The 26151-nt window shown below is 41.5% G+C and overlaps 1 protein-coding gene across 3 annotated transcripts in view; it reads left to right on the top strand.

Moving 5' to 3' along the window:
* Positions 1–26151, top strand: part of LOC115157100 (dipeptidyl aminopeptidase-like protein 6) — a 130438-nt gene that overhangs the window by 31345 nt on the left and 72942 nt on the right. Inside the window, exon 1 of one of the 3 annotated variants that reach the window (XM_029705032.1) lies at positions 18659–18775. The exons of the other annotated variants lie outside the window; for them this stretch is intronic. Within the exon in view, the coding sequence (XP_029560892.1) occupies positions 18728–18775 (48 nt within the window). The 5' untranslated portion in view covers positions 18659–18727. Of the gene's footprint in view, positions 1–18658; positions 18776–26151 lie in introns of those variants that run through there. 3 annotated transcript variants of the gene reach the window in all.

The following is a 26151-nucleotide window of genomic DNA, read 5'->3' as shown; positions in this document are numbered from 1 at the left end:
TTACGCCGGAACTTCTACAGACGTGGAAACTGGAGCATTGGTACACTGTGGGAGGCAACCCGTCTGTCTAGAGAGACTATAACTTGTGGATGAATCCTTACTTCACAAAATGCTACACTCATAAAGAATGAAATTTACCAGAACATGTTTCAGAGTATAAAATGATAATGTTGACACTAATAGAAATCCCTGTGTTGTATTGGTAATCCATCTGGAACTGAACATAAAACACCATGGTGATGGAGAAACACCAGTGTTCTTGTTATACTGTGCATTTTACAACATGTACTGACAATACAATACCAATGCATTCCTATTAAACACATTCAGACCCAAACAGCCACCACTGAGCCTACCTACACTCTGTTTTGGACCATTATTTCATTGTATTCATAAACGGTGAGTGAGACAGACGACTCTGGCCTATAAGTATGAAGTGCAAGTGAATTCCCCCTGGGAGCTGAAGGGAGAGAGGCACATAAGCAGAAAGAATAAACAACCCCGCCCATGGAGGGTATAGAGCAGCTGTAATGTGGCTGCTGTGTGGTGTGGTGTGGAGGGTTATTGCTGATCTGGACTGAATGGGGAGAGGGATATAATGGCTCTGGTAAGTGGCTTAGAGATGATTGTTGTGAAGGAGATGATGCTGAGAGCCTGCATGGCTGCTGGGCTGGCTGGCTTGTTCCCATAGACTCCCATAGTGTTGTGTTTTAGCAGCGCTGCGGTGTGTGTGTGTGCGGCCATCCGTAGCCATCAGACAGTTACTTCTATCTGATACTGAAGAGTCACCCTGTGTACTGACCTGGCCTGCTTTAGTTTGATAGGGTGTGTCACATTCTAGCCACTGCTGGCTAGCTCGACATGGGGTCCTTACAATGACGCCTGTCTACACTTGAGAAAGGAGGGCAGTGTCTCTGTGTCTTGCTGAGCTAAGCTAGACTGAGTAAGTGTGCACACATACACACTTATGCACACAAACTCAGTTTGTTAATGTGAGGTGTGGGGATTTTATGCTGAATCACTGAGTGTATGATGGCTCTCACCATGATGGGGTAAGGTGTGTCTCCACTATGGACAGATCTTGAATCAGCTTCACTCAGCCAGTCCATATCAGTCTGCTTAGTGTCTGGCTCATACTAACAGCCATTCCTAACACTCGGAATGAAAACTCGCAAGTTATCCAGAGTGGAAAGAGTATGAAAGGTATGTTTGGCCTCTCTGCGTGTGAATTAATTACTTCGAAAACTCTGATGTTGCTAGATTTTTATTTGACTGCTGTATAGAGCTTTGTAGATGTATATTTATGGATTTGGGAACGTATTGTTGGACTGATTTTTATATTATCTTCATGTATTACCGAGATTGTTTGTATATTAGTCGAAGTATGGGTGCTGTGACTTGCTATTCACTGTCTCAGATGGTTCAGACATTTATCAGCGTGATCTATCCTTTGCCCCCAGTCAAACCTTTTGAGGTGTTTGTAGTTGCATTCGAACTTTGAAGAAATAGGGCTTTACAACAAATGAGTTTTGGTACACTTCTCTATCTTTCATTGCACATAAAATAAATGATGAAATGTAAACAAATTTTGCTGCACATTCCAGGAACAAGTTACATAGTAATGAAAAATGATTTTTTTCCCATTCAAAGTAATAGGAGCTGGGAATTTACTGTTGTAACAAAACAGAAGGCCTAATTGCTGAAATTCACAGCTAGGTTCTGTATAGAGAAGCTAACATGAAAGGAGTCTGACATTGGGCAATATGTGGTCCAAATAACTCTTCTCAGCTTGAAAAGAAAAGCAGTATTCAGAAAACCTTTACCTGATGTTTACCAATAGAACAAATTGTTTTTATTTGAATAATGTTTTGCCATATACCGGTAGGCTAGAAAGGACGAAGTTGCTATACCCAAAATAAAGGACACTTATAGCGAAGCATCCGATGAGTTAGTAGTAATGTAAAGTGTATAATAATGGACAAGTTTGGTTAAAATTAAAATGGACAAAGTGCTGTTTTTTAGACCGATTTGCCTCATGATTTGTCAACTTGTGCACAATTTCTCTGTCATTCACATCGGAGTGCTGCTGCAAGCTCTTTGCTTGTCTTGACCAATCAGATTCACTGAAATCACAGGTCGTGCGGGCCAGGCACAACACACAAAACGCGCTATCCAATTTCCTTCTGTATTTATTTAGCAAGCAGGGTAACTTTGTTTTTATAGTTGAAAAATATATATATGTTGTGTCACGTCCTGACCATAGAAGCTTTTATTTTCTATGGTAGAGTAGGTCAGGGCGTGACGGGGTTGTGTCTAGTTTAGATTTTCTATGTTGTCATGTTCTTGTTTCTGTATTTCTATGTTGTTTTTTGGGAGGATGATCTCCAATTAGAGGCAGCTGGTCATCGTTGTCTCTAATTGGAGATCATACTTAAGTAGTTGTTTTTCCCACCTGGGTTTGTGGGAGATTGTATTTTGAGTAAGTGTATGTTGCACTGCTTCGTCACGGTTTGTTGTTTTGTTTAGGAGTTTATTTGTATGTTTTGCATAGTTTCACAGTTTAAAATAAAATGTGGAACGGAACACACGCTGCGCCTTGGTCCCATTCTTCAGACAGCCGTGACATGTTGATGCATTATTTGAGCTTAAAATGTACATTTAGGGAAATGTTATATGGAAAAATATTTTTATTTTTAAAGTACTTTAAATGTTATTCATTTCCATGTCAGCTCTGTGCCTGGAAATGCCCTTGTCCAGAGCAAAGGATCCCAATTTTAAACTCTCAAACAATGGATATTAACAGAAAAAGTATCTTATATAGTTTATTGCAATAGCCCTCTGTGACTTTAAATAATATTTCAAAACTGTCCTAAAAGATTTGTCCAGAGATTTGGTCAACTTCGTCAGATTTGTCTAAAATCCTAAATGAATCAGGAATGAGCAGGGTCAGCTATACCATAAGGACCCCTTATTCATGTCCTCATTACATGTAGTGCAACAAGACCACTCATGGTCTGCAAAGTTCTCTACTTTTGATAGATTTAAACAAACAATATTGGAATCACCATGGTCACAACCAAAAACTGTCAACTCCATCTGCCTGATTTAAGATGGGATATGAATTTTGGTTCAAATATGTTGCATATAATTAGGTTTTAGAGTCCGTCATAAAACTGACGAAAAACAAAATTGCTACTGTGTATACTACTTAAAGAAAACATCAACTCTGTCAGATCTATGTCTAACGTCTCCTCCATCAGAGTGTTGACAGATCTCATGGAATGGTTATGTTTTTATTGGGGATTTTCAAATGAATAATTTTCCATATTTTACAAATGTTTGAATTTAACTTTTATTTGTAGAGACAAAAATATGTCTGTTTTCTGGTGTCTGTTGTCAAATGTGATGGAGTGGAGTCAATATTGTTTTGTCAATATTCTGAAAACCTATTTTAATCACTGTTCTGCAACATGCTTAAACAATTGAAGTACACTGAACAAAAATATAAGTGCAATATGGAACCATTTCAAAGATTTTACTGAGTTACAGTTCAGATAAGGAAATCAGTCAATTGAAATATATTCATTAGGCCCTAATCTATGGATTTCACATGACTGGGAATACAGATATGTATCTGTTGGTCACAGATACTGTTACGGCTGTCTGAAGAATGGGACCAAAGCGCAGCGTGTGTATCGTTCCACATTTTATTTTAACTGTGAAACTATGCAAGACACAAATAACTAATAAGCAAAACAACAAACCGTGACGAAGAGGTGCAACAAACACTAACTCAAAATAATCTCCCACAAACCTAGTGAGAAAAACAACAACTTAAATATGATCCCCAATTAGAGACAATGATGACCAGCTGCCTCTAATTGGAGATCATCCCCCCCCAAAAATAGAAATACAGAAACTAGAACCCCACATAGAAAAACATAAACTAGACAAAAAACCCAACATAGAAAAAAGAAACTAGAACCAACATAGACATAAATAAACTAGACAAAACCCCCTGTCACGCTCCACCAGCTGATCCCTCCGCTTTTGTGTCTCTGGACTGCAGACCGCCGCTGGAGGCTCCGGACTGCGGGCCGCCGCTGGAGGCTCCGGACTGCGGGCCGCCGCTGGAGGCTCCGGACTGCGGGCCGCCGCTGGAGGCTCCGGACTGCGGGCCGCCGCTGGAGGCTCCGGACTGCGGGCCGTCGCTGGAGTCTCCGAACTGGGGGCCGTCGCTGGAGTCTCCGGACTGTGGGCCGTCTCAGGAGGTTCCGGACTGTGGGCCATCTCAGGAGGTTCTGGACTGGGAACTGTCGCCGGAAGCTCTGAACTGGGAATGCTCACTGGAGGCCTGATGCGTGGGGCTGGCACAGGTGGTGCCAGACTGGTAACACGCACCTCAGGGCGAGGAGCAGGAACAGGACACCCCGGACTGGGCAGGCGCACTGGAGGCCTGATGCGTGGGGCTGGTACAGGTGGCGCCAGACTGGTAACACGCACCTCAGGGCGAGTGCGGGGAGCAGGAACAGGACACATCGGACTGGAGAGACTCACTGAAGGCCTAGTGCGTGGAGCCGGGACAGGTGGCCCCAGACTGGTGACACGCACTTCAGGGCGAGTACGAGGAGCAGGCACAGGGCGTACTGGGCTGTGGAGGCACACTGGAGGTCTGGAGCGTAGGGCTGGCACAATCCGTCCTGGCTGAATGCTCACTTTAGCCCGGCAAGTGCGGGGCGCTGGCATAGGACGCACTGGTCTGTGAATGCGCACTGGAGACACCGTGCGTATCACTGCAAAACATGGTGCCTGACAGGTCACACGCTCCCTAAAGCGAGTGCGTGGAGGAGACACAGGACGTACCATACTGGGGAGGCGCACTGAAGGCCAGATGCGTGAAACAGGTGCAAATGACACCGGACTGGTGTCACGCTCCTCAGCATGCCCGCTCTGCAGCGCTCTCAATGCCAACACCTCTCTCCGGAATCTTGCGTCGAGTTCCTCACTAGTCACCCTGACTGGCTCTGGTTCACCCCTCGGCTCTCCGCAGGAAAGCACGACGAGCGGGCTCAGGTCCCAAACCTGACTCCACAAAACTCCCCGTGTGCCCCCTCCCCCCCAAAAAAAAATGTGTGGGCTGCCTCTCGTGCTTGCCTTGATGGTATAACGCCTTGTAATATCGCCGTTCTGCTCTCGCTGCTTCAATCTCCTCCTTTGGACGGCGATACTCCCCTTCCTGCCTCCAGGGTCCTTTCCCGTCCAATATTTCCTCCCATGTCCATTCCTGTTTACCACGCTGCTTGGTCCTTTGGTGGTGGGAGATTCTGTCACGACGTTCGTCGGAATGAGAAGGGGACCAAAGCGCAGAGTGTGTATCATTCCACATTTTATTTTAACTGTGAAACTATGCAAGACATACAAATACCTAATAAACAAAACAACAAACCGTGACGAAGAGGTGCAACATACACTAACTCAAAATAATCTCCCACAAAACCTAGTGGGAAAAACAACAACTTAAATATGATCCCCAATTAGAGACAACAATGACCAGCTTCCTCTAATTGGAGATCATCACCCCAAAAAACAACATAGAAATACAGAAACTAGAACCCCACATAGAAATACATAAACTAGACAAAAAAGAAACTAGAACCAACATAGACATAAATAAACTAGACAAAACCCCCTGTCACGCCCTGACCTACTCTACCATAGAAAATAAAAGCTTTCTATGGCCAGGACGTGACAGATACCTTTAAAAAAATGTTAACCAGTCAGTGTCTGGTGTGACTACCATTTGCCTCATGCAATGCGACACATCTCCTTTGAATATACAGTGCATTCGGAAAGTATTCAGACACAGAGACTTTTTCCACGTTAGTTATTTTACATCCTTATTCTAAAATTGATTTGTTTTCCCCCCCTCATCAATCTACACACAAAACCCCATAATGACAAGCAAAAACAAGTTTGTATAAATTTTTGCACATTTATTAAAAACAGAAATACCTTATTTACATAAGTATTCAGACCCTTTGCTCAGTACTTTGTTTAAGCACCTTTGTCAGCAATTACAGCCTTGTCTTCTTGGGTATGACGCTACAAGCTTGGCACGCCTGTATTTGGGGAGTTTCTCCCATTCTTCTCTGCAGATCCTCTCAAGCTCTGTCAGGTTGGATGGGGAGCGTTGCTCCACAGCTATTTTCAGGTCTCTCTAGAGATGTTCAATTGGGTTCAAGTCTGGGCTCTGGCTGGGCCGCTCAAGGACATTCAGAGACTTGTCCGGAGCCACTCCTTCATTGTCTTGGCTGTGTGCTTAGGGTCGTTGTCCTGTTGGAAGGTGAACCTTCACCCCAGTCTGAGGTCTTGAGCGTTCTGGAGCAGGTTTTCATCAAGGATCTCTTTGAACTTTGCTCCATTCATCTTTCCCTCGATCCTGGCTGGTCTCCCAGTCCCTGCCGCTGAAAAACATCCCCACAGCATGATTCTGCCACCACCATGCTTCACCGTAGGGATGGTGCAAGGTTTCCTCCAGACGTGAAGCTTGGCATTCAGGCCGAATAGTTCAATCTTGGTTTGATCAGATCAAATTATCTTGTTTCTCATAGTCTGAGAGTCTTTAGGTACCTTTTGGCAAACTCCAAGTGGGCTGTCATGTGCCTTTTACTGAGGAGTGGCTTCCGTCTGGCCACTGTACCATAAAGGTTTGATTGCAGAGATGGTTGTCCTTCTGGAAGGTTCTCCCTTCTCCACCATCGGGTTCTTGGTCACCTCCCTGACAAAGGGCCTTCTCCCCCAATTGCTCAGATTAGCCAGGTGGCCAGCGAGTCTTGGTAGTTCCCAACTTCTTCCATTTAAAAATGATGGAGGCCACTGTGTTCTTGGGGACCTTCAATGCTGCAGAAATGTTTTGCTACCCTTTCCCAGATCTTGTACCTCGACACAATCCTGTCTCGGAGCTCTACGGACAATTCCTTTGACCTCATGGCTTGGTTTTTGCTCTGATATGCACTGTCAACTGTGGGACCTTATATAGACAGGTGTGTGCCTTTCCAAATCATGCTCAATCAATGGAATTTACCACAAGTTGTAGAACCATCTCAAGGATGATCAATGGAAACAGGATGCACTTGAGTTCGAGTCTCATGAATACTTATGTAAATAAGGTATTTCTGTTTTTTATTTGTAATAAATTTGCTAAATAAAAAATAAAAAAAAGGTTTTTGCTTTGTCGTAATGGGGTTTTGTGTGTAGATTGAGCATTTTTATTTATTTAAGGCATTTTAGAATAAGGCTGTAACTTAACAAAATGTGTAAAAAGTCAAAGGGTCTGAATACTTTCTCAATGCACTGTAGTTGATCAGGCTGTTTATTGTGGAATGTCATCCCACTCCTCTTTAATGGCTGTGTGAAGTTGCTGGATATTGGCAGGAACTGGAACATGCTGTCGTACACGTCGATCCAGAGCTTCCCAAACAAGCTCAATGGGTGACATGTCTGGTGAGTATGCAGGCCATGGAAGAACGGGTCATTTTCAGCTTCCAGGAATTGAGTACAGATGCTTGCGACATGGTGCCATGCATTATCATGCTGAAACATGGCGGCGGATGAATGTCACAACAATGGGCCTCAGGTTCTCATCACGGTATCTTATGCATTCAAATTACCAACAATAAAATGCAATTGTGTCTGTATGTCTGTAGCTTATGCCTTCCCATACCGTAACCCCACCACCACCATGGCGCACTCACTACGCCATACACGTTATCTGCCATCTGCCCGGTACAGTTGAAACCAGGATTCATCCATGAAGAGCACACTTCTCCAGTGTGCCGGTGGCCATCTAATATGAGCATTTGCCCGCTGAAGTCGGTTACGACGCGGAACTACAGTCAGGTCAAGACCCTGGTGAGCACGACGAGAGCGCAGATGAGCTTCCCTGAGACGGTTTCTGACAGTTTGTGCAGAAATTCTTTGTTTGTGCAAATCCACAGTTTCATCAGCTGTCCGGGTGGCTGGTCTCAGACAATCCCACAGGTGAAGAAGCAGGATGGGGAGGTCCTGGCCTGGCGTGGTCAGCGGTTGTGAGGCTGGTTGGATGTACTGCCTAAAATGACTTTGGAGGTGGCTTAGGGTAGAGAAATTAACATTTAATTCTCTGGCAACCGCTCTGGTGGACATTCCTGCAGTTAGCATGCCAATTGCACACTCCCTCAACTTGAGACTGGCATTGTGTTGTGTGACAAATCTGAACATTTTAGAGTGGCCTTTTATTGTCCCCAGCACAAAGTGCACCTCTTTAATGATCATGCTGATTAATCAGCTTCTTGATATGCCGCACCTGTCAGGTGGATGGATTATCTTGGCAAAGGAGAAATGCTCACTAACAGGGATGTAAACAAATTTGTGCACACAATTTGAGAGAAATAAGCTTTTTTTGTGTATGGAACATTTCTGTGATCTTTTATTTCAGGGCAGCAGCTACTCTTCCTGGTGTCCAGCAAAATTAAGGCAGTTATACAGTTTTAAAAACATTACAATACATTCACAGATTTCACAACACACTGTGTGCCCTAAGGCCACCACTACCACATATCTACAGTACAATATCCATGTGTACCTGTGTGTATAGTGCGTATGTTATCGTGTGTGTGTATGCATATGCATGTGTCTGTGCCTATGTATGTGTTGCTTCACAGTCCCTGAATACCATAAGGTGTATTTTAATCCGCTTTTTTAAATCTAATTTTACTGCTTGCGTCAGTTACTTGATGTGGAATAGAGTTCCATGTAGTCATGGCTCTATTTAGTACTGTGCGCCTCCCATAGTCTATTCTGGACTTGGGGACTGTGAAGAGACCTCTTGTGGCATGTCTTGTGGGGTGTGTATGGGTGTCCGAGCTTTGCGCCAGTAGTTTAAACAGACAGCTTGGTGCATTCAACATGTCAATACCTCTCATAAATACATGTAGTGATGAAGTCAATGTCTCTTCCACTTTGAGCCAGGAGAGATTGACATGTGTATTATTAATGTTAGCTCTCTGTGTACATCCAAAGGCCAGCCGTGCTGCCCTGTGCTGAGCCAATTGCAATTTTCCTAAGTCCCTTTTTGTGGCACCTGACCACACGACTGAACACTAGTCCAGGTGCGACAAAACTAGGGCCTGTAGGACCTGCCTTGTTGATAGTGTTGTTAAGAAGGCAGAGCAGCGCTTTATTATGGACAGACTTCTCCCCATCTAGCTACTGTTGTATCAATATGTTTTGACCATGACAGTTGGTCAGGGGTTACTCCAAGCACTTTAGTCACCTCATCTTTCTCAATTTCCACATTATTTCTTACAAGATTTAGTTGAGGTTTAGGGTTTAGTGAATGATTTGTGCCAAATACAATGCTTTTAGTTTTAGAAATATTTAGGACTAACTTATTCCTTGCCACCCACTCTGAAACTAACTGCAGCTCTTTAAGTGTTGCAATCATTTCAGTCGCTGTTGTACAGTAGCTGATGTGTATATAGTGTTGAGTCATCTGCATACATACACGCTGGCTTTACTCAGTGTCATGCCAGTAACATGTCGTTAGTAAAGATTGCTACGCCTAAGGGATAATGTTTGCTTTATGAATGTTGTTTTATGTTGTAAAACATGGCAAAATGTGAATTAAGCCCTGGAGCATTTAATAGTGCTATAAAACAAAACATAAAGAGGTTTGGAGATTTGTATTACATATTTGAAAAATCTGTTAGAATTAAACAGGCCTTTAAACATTTCTTGGACAATAATTGTAAAAATGAAATGGCTTTCATGGTGTCTGACAGTTTACATAAATTAATAGGTTTTTCCTTTAGATTGGGTCATAGCTCAATCTTTGGTCTATCAAAATATGTATTTCAAATTTTGTTACTATTAAGACAAATATTTGTAGAAAAAAATTGATTGTCCCGTCTTTCAAGAATCCCTGAGCTCTAAATAGCAACATTTTCTCTCAGCCTCATGGCAAAATGTGTCAAATAACATGAGATTAGTTATAGTACTACGCCCCTGCCCAACAGACACAACAACTCTTATATAAATGTAGCAGCCTACAGTATACACCTCAACATTAGCGATCTGACATGCTGTATTCCATGGAAATGAGACTATTTTTCAGTCTGATCAACTGTAGGCTACTAACAACAGCAGCTGCATAGTCTAGCTAACTATGCACCCTGTTCCTCTGGGCTGGCCAGGGTAAACAAAGCGGTAAGGTTGTATATTTATAGCCCATTTGTTTGTGAGAAGATGTGAATGAGATCATTTGGTTTATATTCAAACTTGGGCTGACTAGGCTACCTAGACCTTTTCAATTCAAAATGATTAACTGGAATGAATCAATAAACACAATAGCTGACATAGACTGTGAGTTAATGCTTAATTAGGCCTACAGTTGCATAGGGCAGGACTACATGATGCAAGCCTGCATAAAGCAAGCTCAGCTCTGTGAGTTTTATTGTCCAATCATGTTGCTTTTTCTGTGTCTGTGTATAGGTAACCTCATGTAGCAGGTGTAAAAGAAACGCCTTAAACTACACTAGATCCCCTACGTACTGGTCTTGACGAGAAGGGAAAAAAACAGTCGGAGGTTCTCTTCTGCACTGTTCAACCAAGTGTCACCAGGTTAACGTCCAAAAGAGGAAGTTGCGTCACAGGCTCTCTTTCCATTTCCCCTGAAAACCGGAACATCTGGTTGTTGGGGAGTCTGCACAGGATTATAGGAAGCCCCCTTCTTTAAAATGTAATTCATATGAACAACTACCAGGTTGATGCAGTTTGACAGGGATTTCATCATCCCCAAAGCCAGGAGTTTATCCAGGAGTTTTTAAAAACCATGTGACCCACCACTCTGGGACATATGTTTTAGTTTGGTCTGTAGAGAAGAGGAACTTTATTACCAATTGAGAGAACTGAGGATGACAGTGAGAGAGGCTTTCAAAACGTAACACATAGTTAGATAATGATTTTTTTTTTAAGGATTAAATCTGATATAAATATAATTCTTAGTCTACACAGTTGAATTGGCCTACACCGGATTCTCCTTTATTCCATGCATATCCTACGTTTTGTTTCTGTGGTTATCCTTCTTCCTTCCTCTCCTTGAACAGTAATTACTGAGGACATTTTGTATGGATGTATTCCTCATCATGCCCTTGACTCTGCCCCAGGATATATTTAGCTTCCTTTCCCCTTTCACACGGCACGAACCAGGCTCTGTTAAATTGTATCTTTAGATTGATCAAGAACTTTCTCCTCCTTGAGTCTTATTTGGATGTCATCTTATTCCTGAAGTTCTGTACATTCTTCTAGCCTGATCCGAGATTTGTTTGTGCAGGCTTGCCAACTCCTATGGTCATTGTCAGATTTGGCGTGCTATGTTTTTTTTCTGCTGTAGATAATGTATTAAGTCCTTGACCTGCTTCTGCAAAGCCCCCTGTTACTATTAATTCATATTTTATTGCTGTTCTTGTGCTCACGCCATGCTAGATTACCATGGTAACTACTTGCCAATAAATAGCTTTGATTTTTAAAGGTCCTTTGACTTTTTTGTTTGACTCCTTTGTAAGCAGTTAATGGGGATGAATAAAGTTGATGAGGCTCATAAATCTGTTTTATGTCACCATAACAGCATATTCACGAGTCATGATGAAGAGGGTGTGGATCAGGGGTGGATTTATTCAGGTGAACGTTGCAGATATTTTGCAAACTGTTAACCTGTGGATACAGATTTGCTGCGAAGACTATCGTATCAATGTTGCAGGTAGAAATGTAAGGAATAGAGCTGACAATGTCTATTCTACCTGAAAGACAAACGTATCTGTTCTACACAGTACATTTCTATCTGATCGTTTTGTAACGTTTCACCCTGCTGAACAGGAATTCTTGGTATTTTGCTTCCGAAATACTTGTTCTTGTTATTTGGAGAACCTCTTCATGTCTTTAACACACTCAACATAAAAGTCTCAGTGATGTACTGCTGTTTCTTCTGTCATGATTTGTCATGAGTTTTTAAGAATTTTTTTGCCTTCGATATGATTTAACTGTTTTGGTTAATAGTCTGCCTGAAGACAAATTGCAGTAAGTTACTAAGAGGTCCTTTTGGGTAATTTTTTGTTTGTCACTAAACTATTCCAAAAAAAATTGCTTTGATTAAATATTCATGACAGAGATGGAAGAGATGGCACAACATCTGTCTACTCCTGGTTTTCCCCACACTAGATATGAGGATATGAGAGAAGCATGAGACGAAGAAGACATCAGTGGAGTCATAACATAAGTAAACATGATGCAGGCTGGCTCCAAGCCTGTGTTGATTTACCATGGGACTAGAGACCACACATGGGTAAGCAGATACCACTGTTTACAGTGTAAAGCTGCAATCATCAGACAAACACTTTTCACTCCACAACTGAACACACACGCACGCTTTGAAAAGTTCCTTTGTAACTGAAGGGACTCTGACATCAAACTCATATAGGCCTACCGTACAAAAAGCCATGAAATTAGCCAAAAGGTTAATGATAGCAATGAAAGTCTTCTTATTAAGATGACCATTGGATATTAACACTGCCGTGTGTGTGTGTGTGTGTGTGCGTGTGCGCGCACGCACGCGCCTGCCTGTCTCTGTGCTCACTGTGTGTCTTTGTGCTCACTGTGTGTGTGTGCGTGCACACGTATATGAGTGTGCGTATAACAGACAGACAAATGAATGATTTCCCTGTGAAACGCCCCTCATGGTAAAAGGGAGATAATGAGGTTGATGAAGGAGCCCTAGACTTGTTAATTACCCCTCTGTAATGACTGGGCGATGAAAAACGACCTTATTCAGACTCTTTTCCAAACTTCTCTCTCGCTATCATTATTACATGACAGATGGAACCACATGTTTTTACAGAACTGAATGGACAACCTTTTAGAATACAGATGAACTGTGACAAACTACGCCGCTACTCCCCCATCTTGCTAGTTTAACCTTCTCTCTGACTTTCCAGCCTCTGCCAAGGTGTAGAACAGAAGAGCTAGGGAGGGCTTGCTCAGTGCTATGGTAAATCGCAACAGAGAGGCAGCTCAGGCAGGTGTTGTGTGCTGCCAATTGGAAAGTGTAAGTGCATGGTGTGAAAACCCAAACAGTCAGGGAAGGTCGGTCGGGGGCGGTCAGCGACGGCCAACTGGAGTGATGCCAGAGGGCAAAGGGGGCATGACAGACTATGGACTCTGGCTGGATTGGTCGGACAGCTGGCTTGGTCTGGTGGTTACCCTGGGAACACGTTGTTCCATCCTGTAGCCACAGTATGGGAACCTTGAGACCCCTCACAACTACCTCATTGATCCACAGAGTCTAACATGAGTAGATCTTGAAGGCACACAGTGTGTTACATGAGTGGACTGAAGATGTGCAGTGAGTTGGCGAGTTCTTTATGCAGCGATTATTTTGGCCATGAGTACGAGTAGACACACCATGAACATACAGGCCAATAGGTGTAATCTTTCTTGAGAGATAGCTCTTAACATTGTTTTAGCCACAGAAATTGCATAGTGTTTTTGGACATAGTTGGTTCAAAGTGGTTGTTGTCTGCAACCTGGATTGTATAAGACAGATACCCTTTGGACTGTAACACCAGTCTAAACACTATAATCCTGCTATTTATGGGATATTACTATCGTGTGTCTTAGTTTCTACATCAATAGCAAAAACTGCCTGGGTAATGGCTGAGTGGTAATGTACAGTATCTTCACAATGTAAATTGAGTTGTCATAGGGTTGTTGAAGTAAATGGTGTTGACCAACATACAGGGGTGTGGCTTCCCTTGGTGATCACTGGAGGGAGCTAGCATACAGGCCGGGGCAGCACTGTGGACTGACGGATCATTGACTGACATGATGGTCAACACAAAGGGAAGGTTCTAGTGCTAAGACCACTGCTATGTTTGTGTCCTTGGACAGAGAGGAAAAAGGAATACAAATAAATCATCTAAAATATCGCTTCAGGCAGTCAGTGTGTATGCATGCTTAAATGCCTAATGGTATTTTCATTTTCAAACGGCTACAAAAGACTCCCTTGGCCGCCACTGAACCACCATTGTTAGATTTCTCCAATTAAATGTGAATGTCTGTCCATTTGCTGTCCGTCTCATGTGGTGCTGAAATCTGCCAGTGAAGCTGTCCATCTCATGTGGTGCTGAAATCTGTCAATGGCGCTGTCCACAGTTGGTTCTGAAAACTGCTGCCCATCACTGGTTCCTGTTTATAAGTGGCGGTATCACATACCCACACATAGCCTACAGATATTCCTCTAGTCATCTCCTCTATATGAGACAATGTACCAATATTGGTTTGTTCCTATTTCAAGCTTCCATCACTGAGCCAGGCGTATGTTCCCAGCTCTACTCTACTCTCTAGAGGGGTGAGTTTACCATTTCTCCACAGATGACTAGTGCAAGAGGGCGGTCACTCTGCTGAGATTGGCTCTGACCTCTACAGTAATAGCGTATAGGCTTTTCATAATCGTGAGAATAGCATCAGTTTAATACAAATAAGCAGGCATGTAGGCTGAACTACTACAGATGTATCATCTTAAGGCCAGGCATCACACCCTAATAGGGATTTTTCCCCCCCCTTAATCATATCACAATCAACTTTTACCAGTTGAATGTGGACACAAATATGATACTTTTTGTATTAAAATGTTTCTGAAATATTGTTAAAATATGCAAATGATGTGATATCATTAAATATGTGCCTATTCTCATTTCACACAAATCCATTTTTTCTGGCAGATTTTTAGAATCAGCTTAAATATTTTATTTTGTTAAGACACTCCAGGACCAGATTTATACATAGCAGATTGTGGATAAATATGCTTCTGAGGCTGAGAAAAAATAGCTGGGGTGTGAAAAGAGTTTGACTTTCAGAAAATGGCAGTTAAAGACAAGTACACTGAATTTAGACTGACAAACATCTATTTAGACCCAATCACCATCTCTTCAAAGTAAGTTACCACATATAGTCCAGGTTGGAACATTCTCTATGAAATGTGCATTTACATGACGTGTGAGCTTTGAAATTATGAATGTATTTCCATTTTAAGAGGTTGCAATTCATGAAATGTTGACTGCCTTTAAGATGCAGACAACACTGAAATGGGCTATATATACCCGATTAAGGGCATAAAAGTTAAAAGAAACAAGAAAGATAAAGATAAGTGGGAGGCCATGTAACAATGGAGGGCCGTCAAACTACACAGGTCTAAGCCGAGGGACCTTATCCTCTAGTGCATTGTAAAATGAGAGGTTAAAGGAGAGCTCAGGATGCATTAATATATATTTTCAGGAACTTTTTTACTTTTCAAAATACTAATATTAATGGACCAAAATACCAATAAATCCCAAAATTGATAAGTAGATGCAAAGCAATAATTTTAGCCTGAGGTGCCTGGCCTTAATATGATCACCCTTTTAAGGAGAACTTTCCTGCAATGCCAGAAATGTTTAACTTGTAGTGTATTTGAGGTTTAAAAAGTCTTCTGAAGTTTGTAATTTCCACATTGAAATTTCAGACTTGATTTTCCTTTACGAAAAATGGATCAACCCCTACAAAAATGTCTGTTTTAATTATAATCCATATAATAATTCACATTTCCTGTTGCCGCAGGACTATTTCCTGCTGTAGCAAACTGGCTCACATTAAGATCCTACCTACATCTGTAAGATCTCCTTTTAAACAAGGTGTATACTGGCATAGAGATACGGTATCTCTATGGAGTTTACAGAGTGCGTGAGATGCAGGCAGCCCCGTAAAAACAGAGTGTCTGAAGGGAAGGAATGGGAACTATTTATACTACATGTGGGAGTAGTATTATGTAACATCACTTCTTAAGGGGCTGCATGGCCACACTTTCTTTTCAGAGACTCGACTTACTGTAGATGAATGCTCTGTAGAATGGTAGTAATTGTGGGTGTTTATTGTGAGTATTTCATATATAAATTATACTTATTAAATTATATTGCCATGTATGCATATGGGAGGAGATGCCTAGACTGCTTACTAATTAGCACAAACATCATTACAATTATTACGTTTGTTCTCTGTGGTCTTGAAGAGTAAACAGGTGTTTATTGATTGATTTGAGAGGTGTAATCCATTCAAGGCTCCTCTATTTTTAGAACCCAATGGTCTTTGTCTGCATAACTCATAAATAACAAAGAGAAATGATAATGGTGCCCAAAACGAACCCCCCATTTGTTAGACCTGTCACTGTGAGTAGATTACTCTCTGGCCTTCCTCTGAATAGGGGCTTCAACAAAGGGACCACCAGATCATTGAATCATCATCAAGAATACCTTGGTCAATGGTCAGAATCACAAAAATGTATCTTGGCCAATCAGAATGCAGCAGTAACCCCACTGGAGGCCATATTAACTAGACTAAATGACCTGTATGTTTGCTGTTATCTCTTTGTCGCTAGGCAACAGTGACTGGGGTCTGGTTTCAAGGACAAACTCTTTACGCATAGAGAGACTATGTCAATGCTTGTGTCACTACCTTATTTCCTAGAAAAATAAAAATAGTAGCTAGCAAGATGAAGGTCAGAGGTTATTTTTAATGAGTGCATTTCGCAAGTGGCTAGTTTGCATCAACTACCTTAACTCAAACCACTGCAAAGGTTTTGCCTGCACAATTTTGTTTCGAATTGGGACGTTCTGGCATGTCTGCCTCGTTATTTTTTGGGAGAGCTGTTTGTCTGAAGAGGACACACCGAAATATTTTCATTATCATAGTTTTCTGTTGCCTAGGGTGACGTTTTCGAGACAGTAATTGATGTGTCCGCTGCGCTTACCTTCAGCATCTCTCTCAAGAGGTGAGGATATGTGCTCCCTCAACCTGCAGATAGAGTAGATGGTTATCAATTAAATCAGCGCACAATGTTATTTACCAGACCACCGGACTACATCATTGTTAGTTTATAAAGTGAGGAGAAAAAGGAAAAGTCAAGAGCTCCAATCTTATAAACTTGCTGCTTACCAAATTATGCAGCAGCAGTGGCTCATAATCTATAGTTGTAATGATTGCATAAGGAACTGGAGAAACTTTAAATGAGGATAATAGGCTGAATCTACTGCACACCCAAAACCCATTATTGAAGGTGCTGGAGATAAAATGCCAAACAGGAGAAACAGGAAAAAGTCTCTGCGCACTTCCAGTAAGATCCTCATTTATTTTAATAGTATCTAAGCTTTCGGTCAGTCGACCTTCATCAGAGCAAGCTGAAAGCTTACAGTAGCTACTATTAAAATAAATGTGGATCTGACTAGAAGTGTGCAGAGACGTTTTCAAGTTTTTCCAGTAATGAATAGAGGAGAACCTGAAAAGCATAAACACTAATAACCAAGATCATGTAAGAACTCACATTCTCATTCTTGAAACTTGAATCACCTTCCCCAGCAATGCAGACCCGTGTTTCTATGTGAGCGTGTGTCCATACGCGCCATTGCTGGCAATAAGGCTGGGGTGCCGGCTGCTCAAAGTGAGCTGAATAGGTAGACACATCAGGTCTCAGAGCGGAAGGCTCCTCAGTCCTCACAGCTCATTGTGCAGTGGGGAGGAGGAGAGGGCTGGATTGGCAGACTTCTAAAATTAGGCTCTGTGGTTGAAGGACAGAAGCGTGTGCTCCCATGGGTACCGCGGAGGCACAGGGACTCCAGGACAATATAGAGGGCAAAACGTGGTTCAACATGAATTAGCCTTGAGCAAGACCTGTAAGCGTTAGGAGGGAGAAAAGCAGGAGAGGAGTAGGAACAGTGCCAACATTAATTAACAATGTCAATGTGATCAAAATGTAAGGATTGTCTAATTAGTTAGGCTTAATTGTGTTACAGAAAAGAAATGAGAGGTTTTAAGACAGACAAATGTATAACTTTTTTAAAGAAAGTGCATTGATGATGTTTCTAAGTTTTGTAGGTGTGTAGTATAATTTTTTTCCATTTTTATGCATGTTTTTAATTCTTGCTTTCAATTCCAACACTATTTGCATAGTTGCCTCATTTGGAGAACACCTTGCATAGTTGCAGTGTGGATGAATCTTTAGCTCAGTGCAAAATATTGAATTATTCATCAAGTAAAATAAAAGATCACCTAAGAAATCTGACTGACAACACTGTATATTTTTTTGCCTAACTATTTCACTTTTACCTTCACGTTTGATCTACCATATTATTACTGTAGGAGAATATTGGAAATGCCTTTTTTATTACACTTTTTGGGGTCAAGTTTCAACAGTCATCTGTAGCAACACTGGTGCAGAAGTGGTCAGAGAACTGGTTGAATATCAGATGTGATGATGATGGTGATAATAATAATGGTGAAAGCTGAATTGCTCAACCACCCACCAAATGTCACTTTCTCTGTGCTGAAGCGACTGCCAGTGCCATATGCAGTCAGCTGCAGCGATGATTGCTTTACCAAATTATACTCGTTGTCAAAACAAGAAAAGGCGTCCGTCCGTGTGACATCTCGGGGATTGGTGTGAAGTTGAGCGCTCTCTCTCTTTTCTCTCTCTCTCTTCTCTCTCTTCCTTTCTCTCTCTCGCTCTCTCTCTGCATTGAAATGTAAAGCACGGTACGGTTCGCAGCACTCCGCACCTGTCTGTTCAGGACTTGACAGCTGTGATCTCTACGCTGTGTAGTTAGTTATCATGACTACTCCCAAGGAGCCAAATGCGACTCAAAAGCAAGAAGAGCAGGTATGGAATGTTTTACTAGTGTATGGGTTATTCATAAATCGTAGACAAATATGTTAATAAAGTATTTAAAATACATTTTAAGAAACTCACCGTTTATTCAAGACATGGTCAGGATAATCTACAGATGTTTGCTGTGACAGTGAGGGCTGGATCTGATCCTTTTCGCTGCTCACTGACAGACAGTTTATAGCTTAATAGATGTATTTATTTCACTTAACATTAGCGAATATCTTGTCATGCAGACATCGCGAGCTATTCAAGCTTTTGTCTGTCTTTACAGTTGACATTTTAGTCATTTAGCAGATGCTCTTATCCACAGCAGCTTACAGTAGTGAGTGCATACATGTTTTTCTCTTTTCTCACAGTAGTCTGCATGTTGAGTTGAATACAATGCCATGAGAATACTTTTTGAAGCTTTTCTAATTTCTGTAAAAAAAAAGGACACAAAAGAAACACAATCTTACCCAACCTGATGTTAATATATTGCTGGTCATTGATGCCAATGTTCACTTTTAAGACATGCAACATCCTCATCAGTTAACATTTGCATGGAGCATTGTAGACAAATTAGACATTTATGTATAGCTTGAGGGTTTTTGTTGGTGGTGGGTGAGTAAGGGGCATGACTCATGGCAGAGTCATTGTGTATATAGGCAAAACTTTGGAACTTCTGTTTGAATATTTGATGGGTTTTTAATGTCGAAAATATGAGTGAGCGTCCTGTATATTGTATACTTGTCAAGGTCAATAAAGAACCATCATTGATTTGTTGCTTATAGACAACAGGATATCAGTGTGAAAATGCTTCAGGACCAATGGCAATCGTTCTGTGTGACCTTAAAGACCATCTTGCGAGTTAAATCTGGTTAAATTGTTCTAATTAAAATGTAATATACAGCCCTTGTAGATGGCAATGCAATATACATTTTTTTCTTCCAATTTCCCACCTGGGCTGCTAGAAACAAAATGTGTGTGACGCATATGCACTAGTAAGCAACACCCCCTTAAGTGCATGACGAAGCCTGTGAGTTTGCCTATTTGTTCAGGTGAAGACCGTGCAGACGGCTCTGGCTAGCTAGCAGTGATTCTGATTTAGGTTTTAAGACAAGACCTCTGGGTAGTTTTGATATGGATATTTCCGTAATGTGTCGGCACTGATAATATGTTCCTGGATGGGATTAACATGTGTGCTGAGTAGGTTCAGCAGAACATCTCATGAACACAATCACATTTCAGTATGAGTGTTTGATTGATGAAGGGATGAAATTCTGTCTGTCTGGACATTAGTCTACAGTACATACAGTACATACAGTACATACAGTACATACAGTACATACGTCCCCAATTTCCCATCAGATCGTGTTAATTGAACTTCTTTTCAATATTCTTGTGAGTTTCTGTATCGTAGACTTAACCAAAAGTCAAATAATATCTGAACTAAATAAGTGTTTGACACAATAAACTATTTTTCTCTGTAGCTGCTGGTATGCAAATTGGAAGTCAAGGGAACATCTTCCTAATAGTCTTTCGATTTGTGCTGGATCCTTCAAAGATCAGCCAGTGTGGGTAGTCTCTAGATGTACTGTATCTATCTCTTCAGAGGTTGTGCCCAACACTCACTGAACATTCCGGTAATCAAGACTCAAGAGAAAGGTCAAAGTCTGTTGTCAGGGTGATAGTTTTCTCCTGTTCTAATGAATACTCCAGGCTTGCATCGTACTGGCTATTTGCATTCTCAACTGGAATATTCAGCAAGCTTAAAAAGGATTAGACTTTACAAATAAATAATAGGCTATTTAGTATTTATTAGGATCCTCATTAGCTGCTGCCAAGGCAGGATTAAAACAATTACATCAAAACAACAGCCTACATAATAAATAAAACAATACATCATACAAGACATTATTACTATATTACACTACAACACTACAATACTACAATATTGCTGTGTGTGTGTGTGGAGAGTGCATATGTTAGTGTGTGTGCGTATGCGTGTGTGTCCCCGCGTTCTGTGTATCCGCGTATCCGCGTTTGTTTTTTAAATTTGAGTTACTTGATGTGGAAGAGAGTTCCATGTGGTCATGGCTGTATGTAGTATGGCTGTATGCGTTTTCCAGCATCTGTTCTGGATATAGGAACTGTGAAGAGACAGCTTGTGGCATGTTTTGTGGGGTATGTATGGGTGTCTGAGCTGTGTGTTAGCTGTTTAAACAGACAGTTTGGTGCATTCAACACGTCAATACCTCTCACAAAGACAAGTAGTGATGGAGTCAATCTCTCCTACTTTGAGCCAGTATTAAAGGCCAGCGGTGCTGCTCTGTTCTGGGACAAATGTAATTTGCCTATGTCCTTTGTGGCACTTGACCATATAACTGGGTAGTAGTCCAAGTGTGATAAAACAAGGGCCTGTAGGACTTCAGATCAGTGCTTTATCACAGACAGACCTCTCCCCATCTTAGCTTCCTTTGCATCAATATGTTTTGACCATGTCAGTTTACAATCTAGGGTTACACCAAGCAGTTTAGTCTACTTTAGCTGCTTAATTGCCACATTATTCATTACAAGATTTACTTGAGGTTTCAGGGTTAGCAAATGATTTGTCCCAAATGCAATGCTTTTCGTTTTTGATATATTTAGAACTAGCTTATTACTTGCCACCCATTCTAAAACTGTCTGCAGCTCTTTGTTATTGAACTCTATAGATGTCTCTTTGTTCAGCTAGATAACATTGCTGTCTTTTTCTCTTCTCTCTCTCGTAACTTCTTCAAACACTGTAAGGTCTGAAATCCAGATGGTACTGTACATTTGAATCATTTAAAGGCAGTTGATGGGGTAAGGGTGATAGACTAGAGACACATCTCAATTCTTCACTGGCTAGCCATGTCAGCTCTGTGCTGCACAGCTAACCGCCAATATTCCCATCAATACTAAATGGTAGCTAGCTAGTTATCACTGGTGCTAGGTGCATTTTTGTTTCTGAAATCATACCAGAGAATGAGCACACACACACACAGATAAATGTGTGTGTGCAGTGTGTTAGCCCTTTCTACTGGCCACACATACAGTTGCTATTCTCATCTATATATTGCTCATCTACCTTTGCGGATGCAGAGGCATAGAGCGTATTTCTACCTCCCACTCACTCTCCTCTGAAACCATGCTACCTTGTCTTCAAACAACACCCTCTCTTGTTTTTGGATGGAAATATTGGTAATTATTGTGTTGTGTCGCAGAAATCATTCTTACAATTTGGCATCGTCCTGGTCTATGCCAGACTTCTATGGTGAAGTTAGCTAACCTTTAGCCAAAATATGATAGCTGCCTGTCTCAGTGCCTTCTGTCTGTGCCTTCTGTCTGTTGACCTGTGCAGGTGGTTGGGCAAGGATAACCTTCTCATTACAGTGCATTCGGAAAGTATTCAGACCCATTGACTTTTTCCACATTTTGTTACGTTACAGCCTTATTCTAAAATGGATAAAAAATACATCAATCACCATCAATCTAAACACAATATCCCATAATGACAAAGCAAAAACAGGTATTTAGAAACACAGTGGCCTCCATCATTCTTAAATGGAAGACGTTTGGAACCACCAAGACTCTTCCTAGAGCTGGCTGCCCGGCCAAACTGAGCAATCGTGAGAGGAGAGCCTTGGTCAGGGAGGTGACCAAGAACCTGATGGTCACTCTGACAGAGCTCCAGAGTTCCTCTGTGAAGATGGAAGAACCTTCCAGAGGGACAAACATCTCTGAAGCACTCTACCAATCAGGCCTTTATGGTAGAGTGTCCAGACGGAAACCACTCCTCAGTAAAAGGCACATGACAGCCCGCTTGGAGTTTGCCTAAAGGCACCGAAAGGACTCGCAGACCATGAGAAACAAGATTATCTGGTCTGATGAAACCAAGATTGAACTCTTTGGCCTGAATGCCAAGCATCATGTCTGGAGGAAACCAGGCACCATCCCTACGGTGAAGCATGGTGGTGACAGCATCATGCTCTGGAGATGTTTTTCAGCAGCAGAGACTAGTCAGGATCGAGTTAAAGATGAACGGATTAAAGTACAGAGAGATCCTTGATGAAAACCTGCTCCAGAGTGTTCAGGACCGCAGACTGGGGCGAAGGTTCACCTTTCAACAGGACAACGACCCTAAGCACACAACCAAGACAACGAATGAGTGGCTTTGGGACAAGTCTCTGAATGTCCTTGAGTGGCCCAGCCAAAGCCTAGACTTGAACCCGATCGAACATCTCTAGAGAGACCTGAAAATAGCTGTGCAGTGACACTCCCCATCCAACCTGACAGAGCTTGAGAGGATCTGCAGAGAAGAATGGGAGAAACTCCACAAATACTGGTGTGCCATGCTTGTAGCATCATACCCAAGAAGACTCGAGGCTGTAATCACTGCCAAAGGTGCTTCAACAAAGTACTAAGTAAAGTGTCTGAATACTTATGTAAATGTGATATTTCATTTTTTTTTTTATTTGTAATAAATTCGAGAGAAAAAAATTGACAAACCTGCTTTTGTTGATCATTATGGGGTATTGTGTGTAGATTGATGAGGGGAAAAAACAATTTAATCCATTTTAGAATAAGGCTGTAACATAACAAAATAATGATTTTATAGTAAGGTGTCCTTTTTAGAACCTGATAATAACCCAGCTGAGCCCTTATGTTAACCCAGCCGAGCCCTTATGTTACCCTAAAGTGGCTCAGAACCACTCCTCAGGTTTACTGTTCATTAATTGTACCCTCAAGTTCTGTCCCATACACTCCTAAGCTTTTGATTATCAACTTCCTGCCATATATCAATCTGTTTTGATGTTGGGAAGAATGCAGTCTTGTCTGGCAGTTTTCACAGGGGCTTTCATTTGAAAAATAATAGTATATGAAGTTAGAGAGGTAAAGTTACCCCTGAAGATACAATGTAGCACTGCTGCCTCCCCTTAAAGCTGGAGTCAGTAATGGTGAAACTGCCACGTCCGTTTGCGATATTACAACAAAGAAATTACTTGAAACAATATTAGTTGTTCCTTTTGAAATCATTGCACATGCGCAATAGAACAGCTGAATATGTATTTTTTTTACACATTGTTGAATGCTCCTCCCGTTTCATAAACAAAACAAAAACAATAACAAATGTACCGGGGCCAACCGTAGCACTGTTTCCCCTAATGTGGATTCCAGATTTAAGGTTTCCAGTACACTTTGAAGAGTCACTCATCTTTCTCTTCACAAAGGTCATTATTGTCGTCTTAGATTTTCAATCACATTAAAATGTGTAGTAGAAGATGTATTCATGTTTGGTCCCAAACAATTAAAGGTCTGCTCCAAAAAGACCAAACAACAAATTGATGCGTACACTGAGTATACAAAATATTTAGAAAACCTGCTCTTTCCATGACATAGACTGACCAGTTGAATACAGGTGAAAACTATGATCCCTTAATTGATGTCTCTTGTTAAATCCACTTCAATCAGTGTGGCTGAAGGGTAGGAGACAGGTTAAAGAAAGATGTTTATGCCATGAGACAATTGAGACATGTCTGAGGGTGAATGGGCAAGACAATATTTAAGTGCCTTTGAACGGGGTATGTTAGTAGGTGTCAGGTGTACCGGTTTGTGTCAAGAACAGCAGCTCTGCTGTTTTTTTTTCATGCTAAACAGTTTCCTGTGTGTATCAAGAATGGTCCACCACCCAAAGGACATCCAGCCAACTTGACACAACTGTGGGAGCATTGGAGTCAACATGGGCCATCATCCCTGTGGATCGCTTTCGACACCTTTTAGAGTCCATGCCCTGATGAATTGAGGTGGTTCTGAGGGCAAAAGGGGTGGTGCAACTCAATATTAGGAAGATTTTCCTAATGTTTGGCATAGTGTAGCCTAGTGTAGCTCCGAACAAAAGCCTAAATGTCAGTCTTCTCCTCCTCCTTATTCTTTACAATTCACTGGCCCTGTCTGACTCTTTAGATGATGCAAAATACCTTTTAGTCCAGTTGAAGTTCTTGAGACGACATTCTGGTGTTATCAGTGGCACTCAGTGGTGCTACCAGTGGCACTCAGTGGTGTTACCAGTGGCACTCAGTGGTGTTACCAGTGGCACTCAGTGGTGTTACCAGTGGCACTCAGTGGTGTTATCAGTGGCCTCACTTTTAAGCCGCGAGATTTCTCTTTACCTTTTATTATCTGATAAGACTATAATGTGTGTGCCCTCCAAAACTTATTCATTGTTACCTCTTCTCAAGTACATCAAGGTGATGCCTTATAACATCTTTATCCCCTAACGCTCATTGAGAAGTGTGTTGCTTCCTACACATTTGCAAAGATGAATTACCTAGAGGATTTATTTATTGATCTTGATTATTATACATTCCATATAGAGCATGCTAGATTCCTCTCTGTCTGTTATTCTAGTCCCCCAAACATAGCAATAAGCTTTTAGAAAGTCAATAAACTTTCAGTTATGCCCAAACAGCCAAGCTGTGTATTACATAGTTACCTCTGAGCAAACATTGCCCCCCCCCTTTAACATGCATCTTTAACCTCACCCTAGAATGTAATTAAATCTCTAAGTTGGGGAAATCAGCATTTGTCCTACCTCATTTGAATGAAGGCGATCCCACTCTACTGAATAACTATTGGCCCATATCTAAATAGTCTGTTCTGGCAAAGGTATTGAAGTCCCTAGTCAATAAGCAGCTTAAGGTCTACCTCCAGGAAAATAATATTTTGAGTGGAATGCAATCAGATTTCAGGTTTAGCCGCAGCACTGTCACTTCAACTTTGAAGGTTTTGAATGATATTCACTGTGCTTTGGATAAGAAGCTGCATTTTATATCTGTATTCATAGACTTGCCAAAGGCGTTTGACACTGTGGTCGGTACTGTCTTGGTGCAGAGATTGGAGTGTATTCAGATTACTGGTCATGCTCTAGAGTGATTTGTGAACTACCTGTCATATTGAACCCAGTGTGTTAAAGCAGATGGTTGTATGTCGGACATTGTAGAGTTGTGCTCGGGTGTGCCTCAAGGATCAATTTTAGGTCCCCTTCTATTTATTCTCTATGGGAGACTATTGAGACAGATTATTTTTATGTAGATGACACTGTTCTCTATTCAGGTGGCAGCAGTTTGACTTCAGCTTTTTGAAAAGAATCAAACAGCTTTTATCGTTATTTAACAGAATTTGTATCATTTAATCTCGTTCAGAATTCCTCTAAAACAAAATGCATGGTATTTTCCAATACTAAACACTCTGAAAACCATGTAATTACCTTGGAAGGACATTCAATAGAAAAAGTAAAAACGTCCAAATATCTGGGAGTTTGTTTCAAATTCTACACTGAAGGCTCTTGACTCTGCATCTTACAGCCC

Source organism: Salmo trutta, chromosome 21, assembly GCF_901001165.1.
Source record: "Salmo trutta chromosome 21, fSalTru1.1, whole genome shotgun sequence".
In the NCBI taxonomy this organism is placed as follows: Eukaryota; Metazoa; Chordata; class Actinopteri; order Salmoniformes; family Salmonidae; genus Salmo; species Salmo trutta.
Note: the sequence above shows the minus strand (reverse complement) of the source record. Positions and strands in the feature narration are given on the sequence as shown.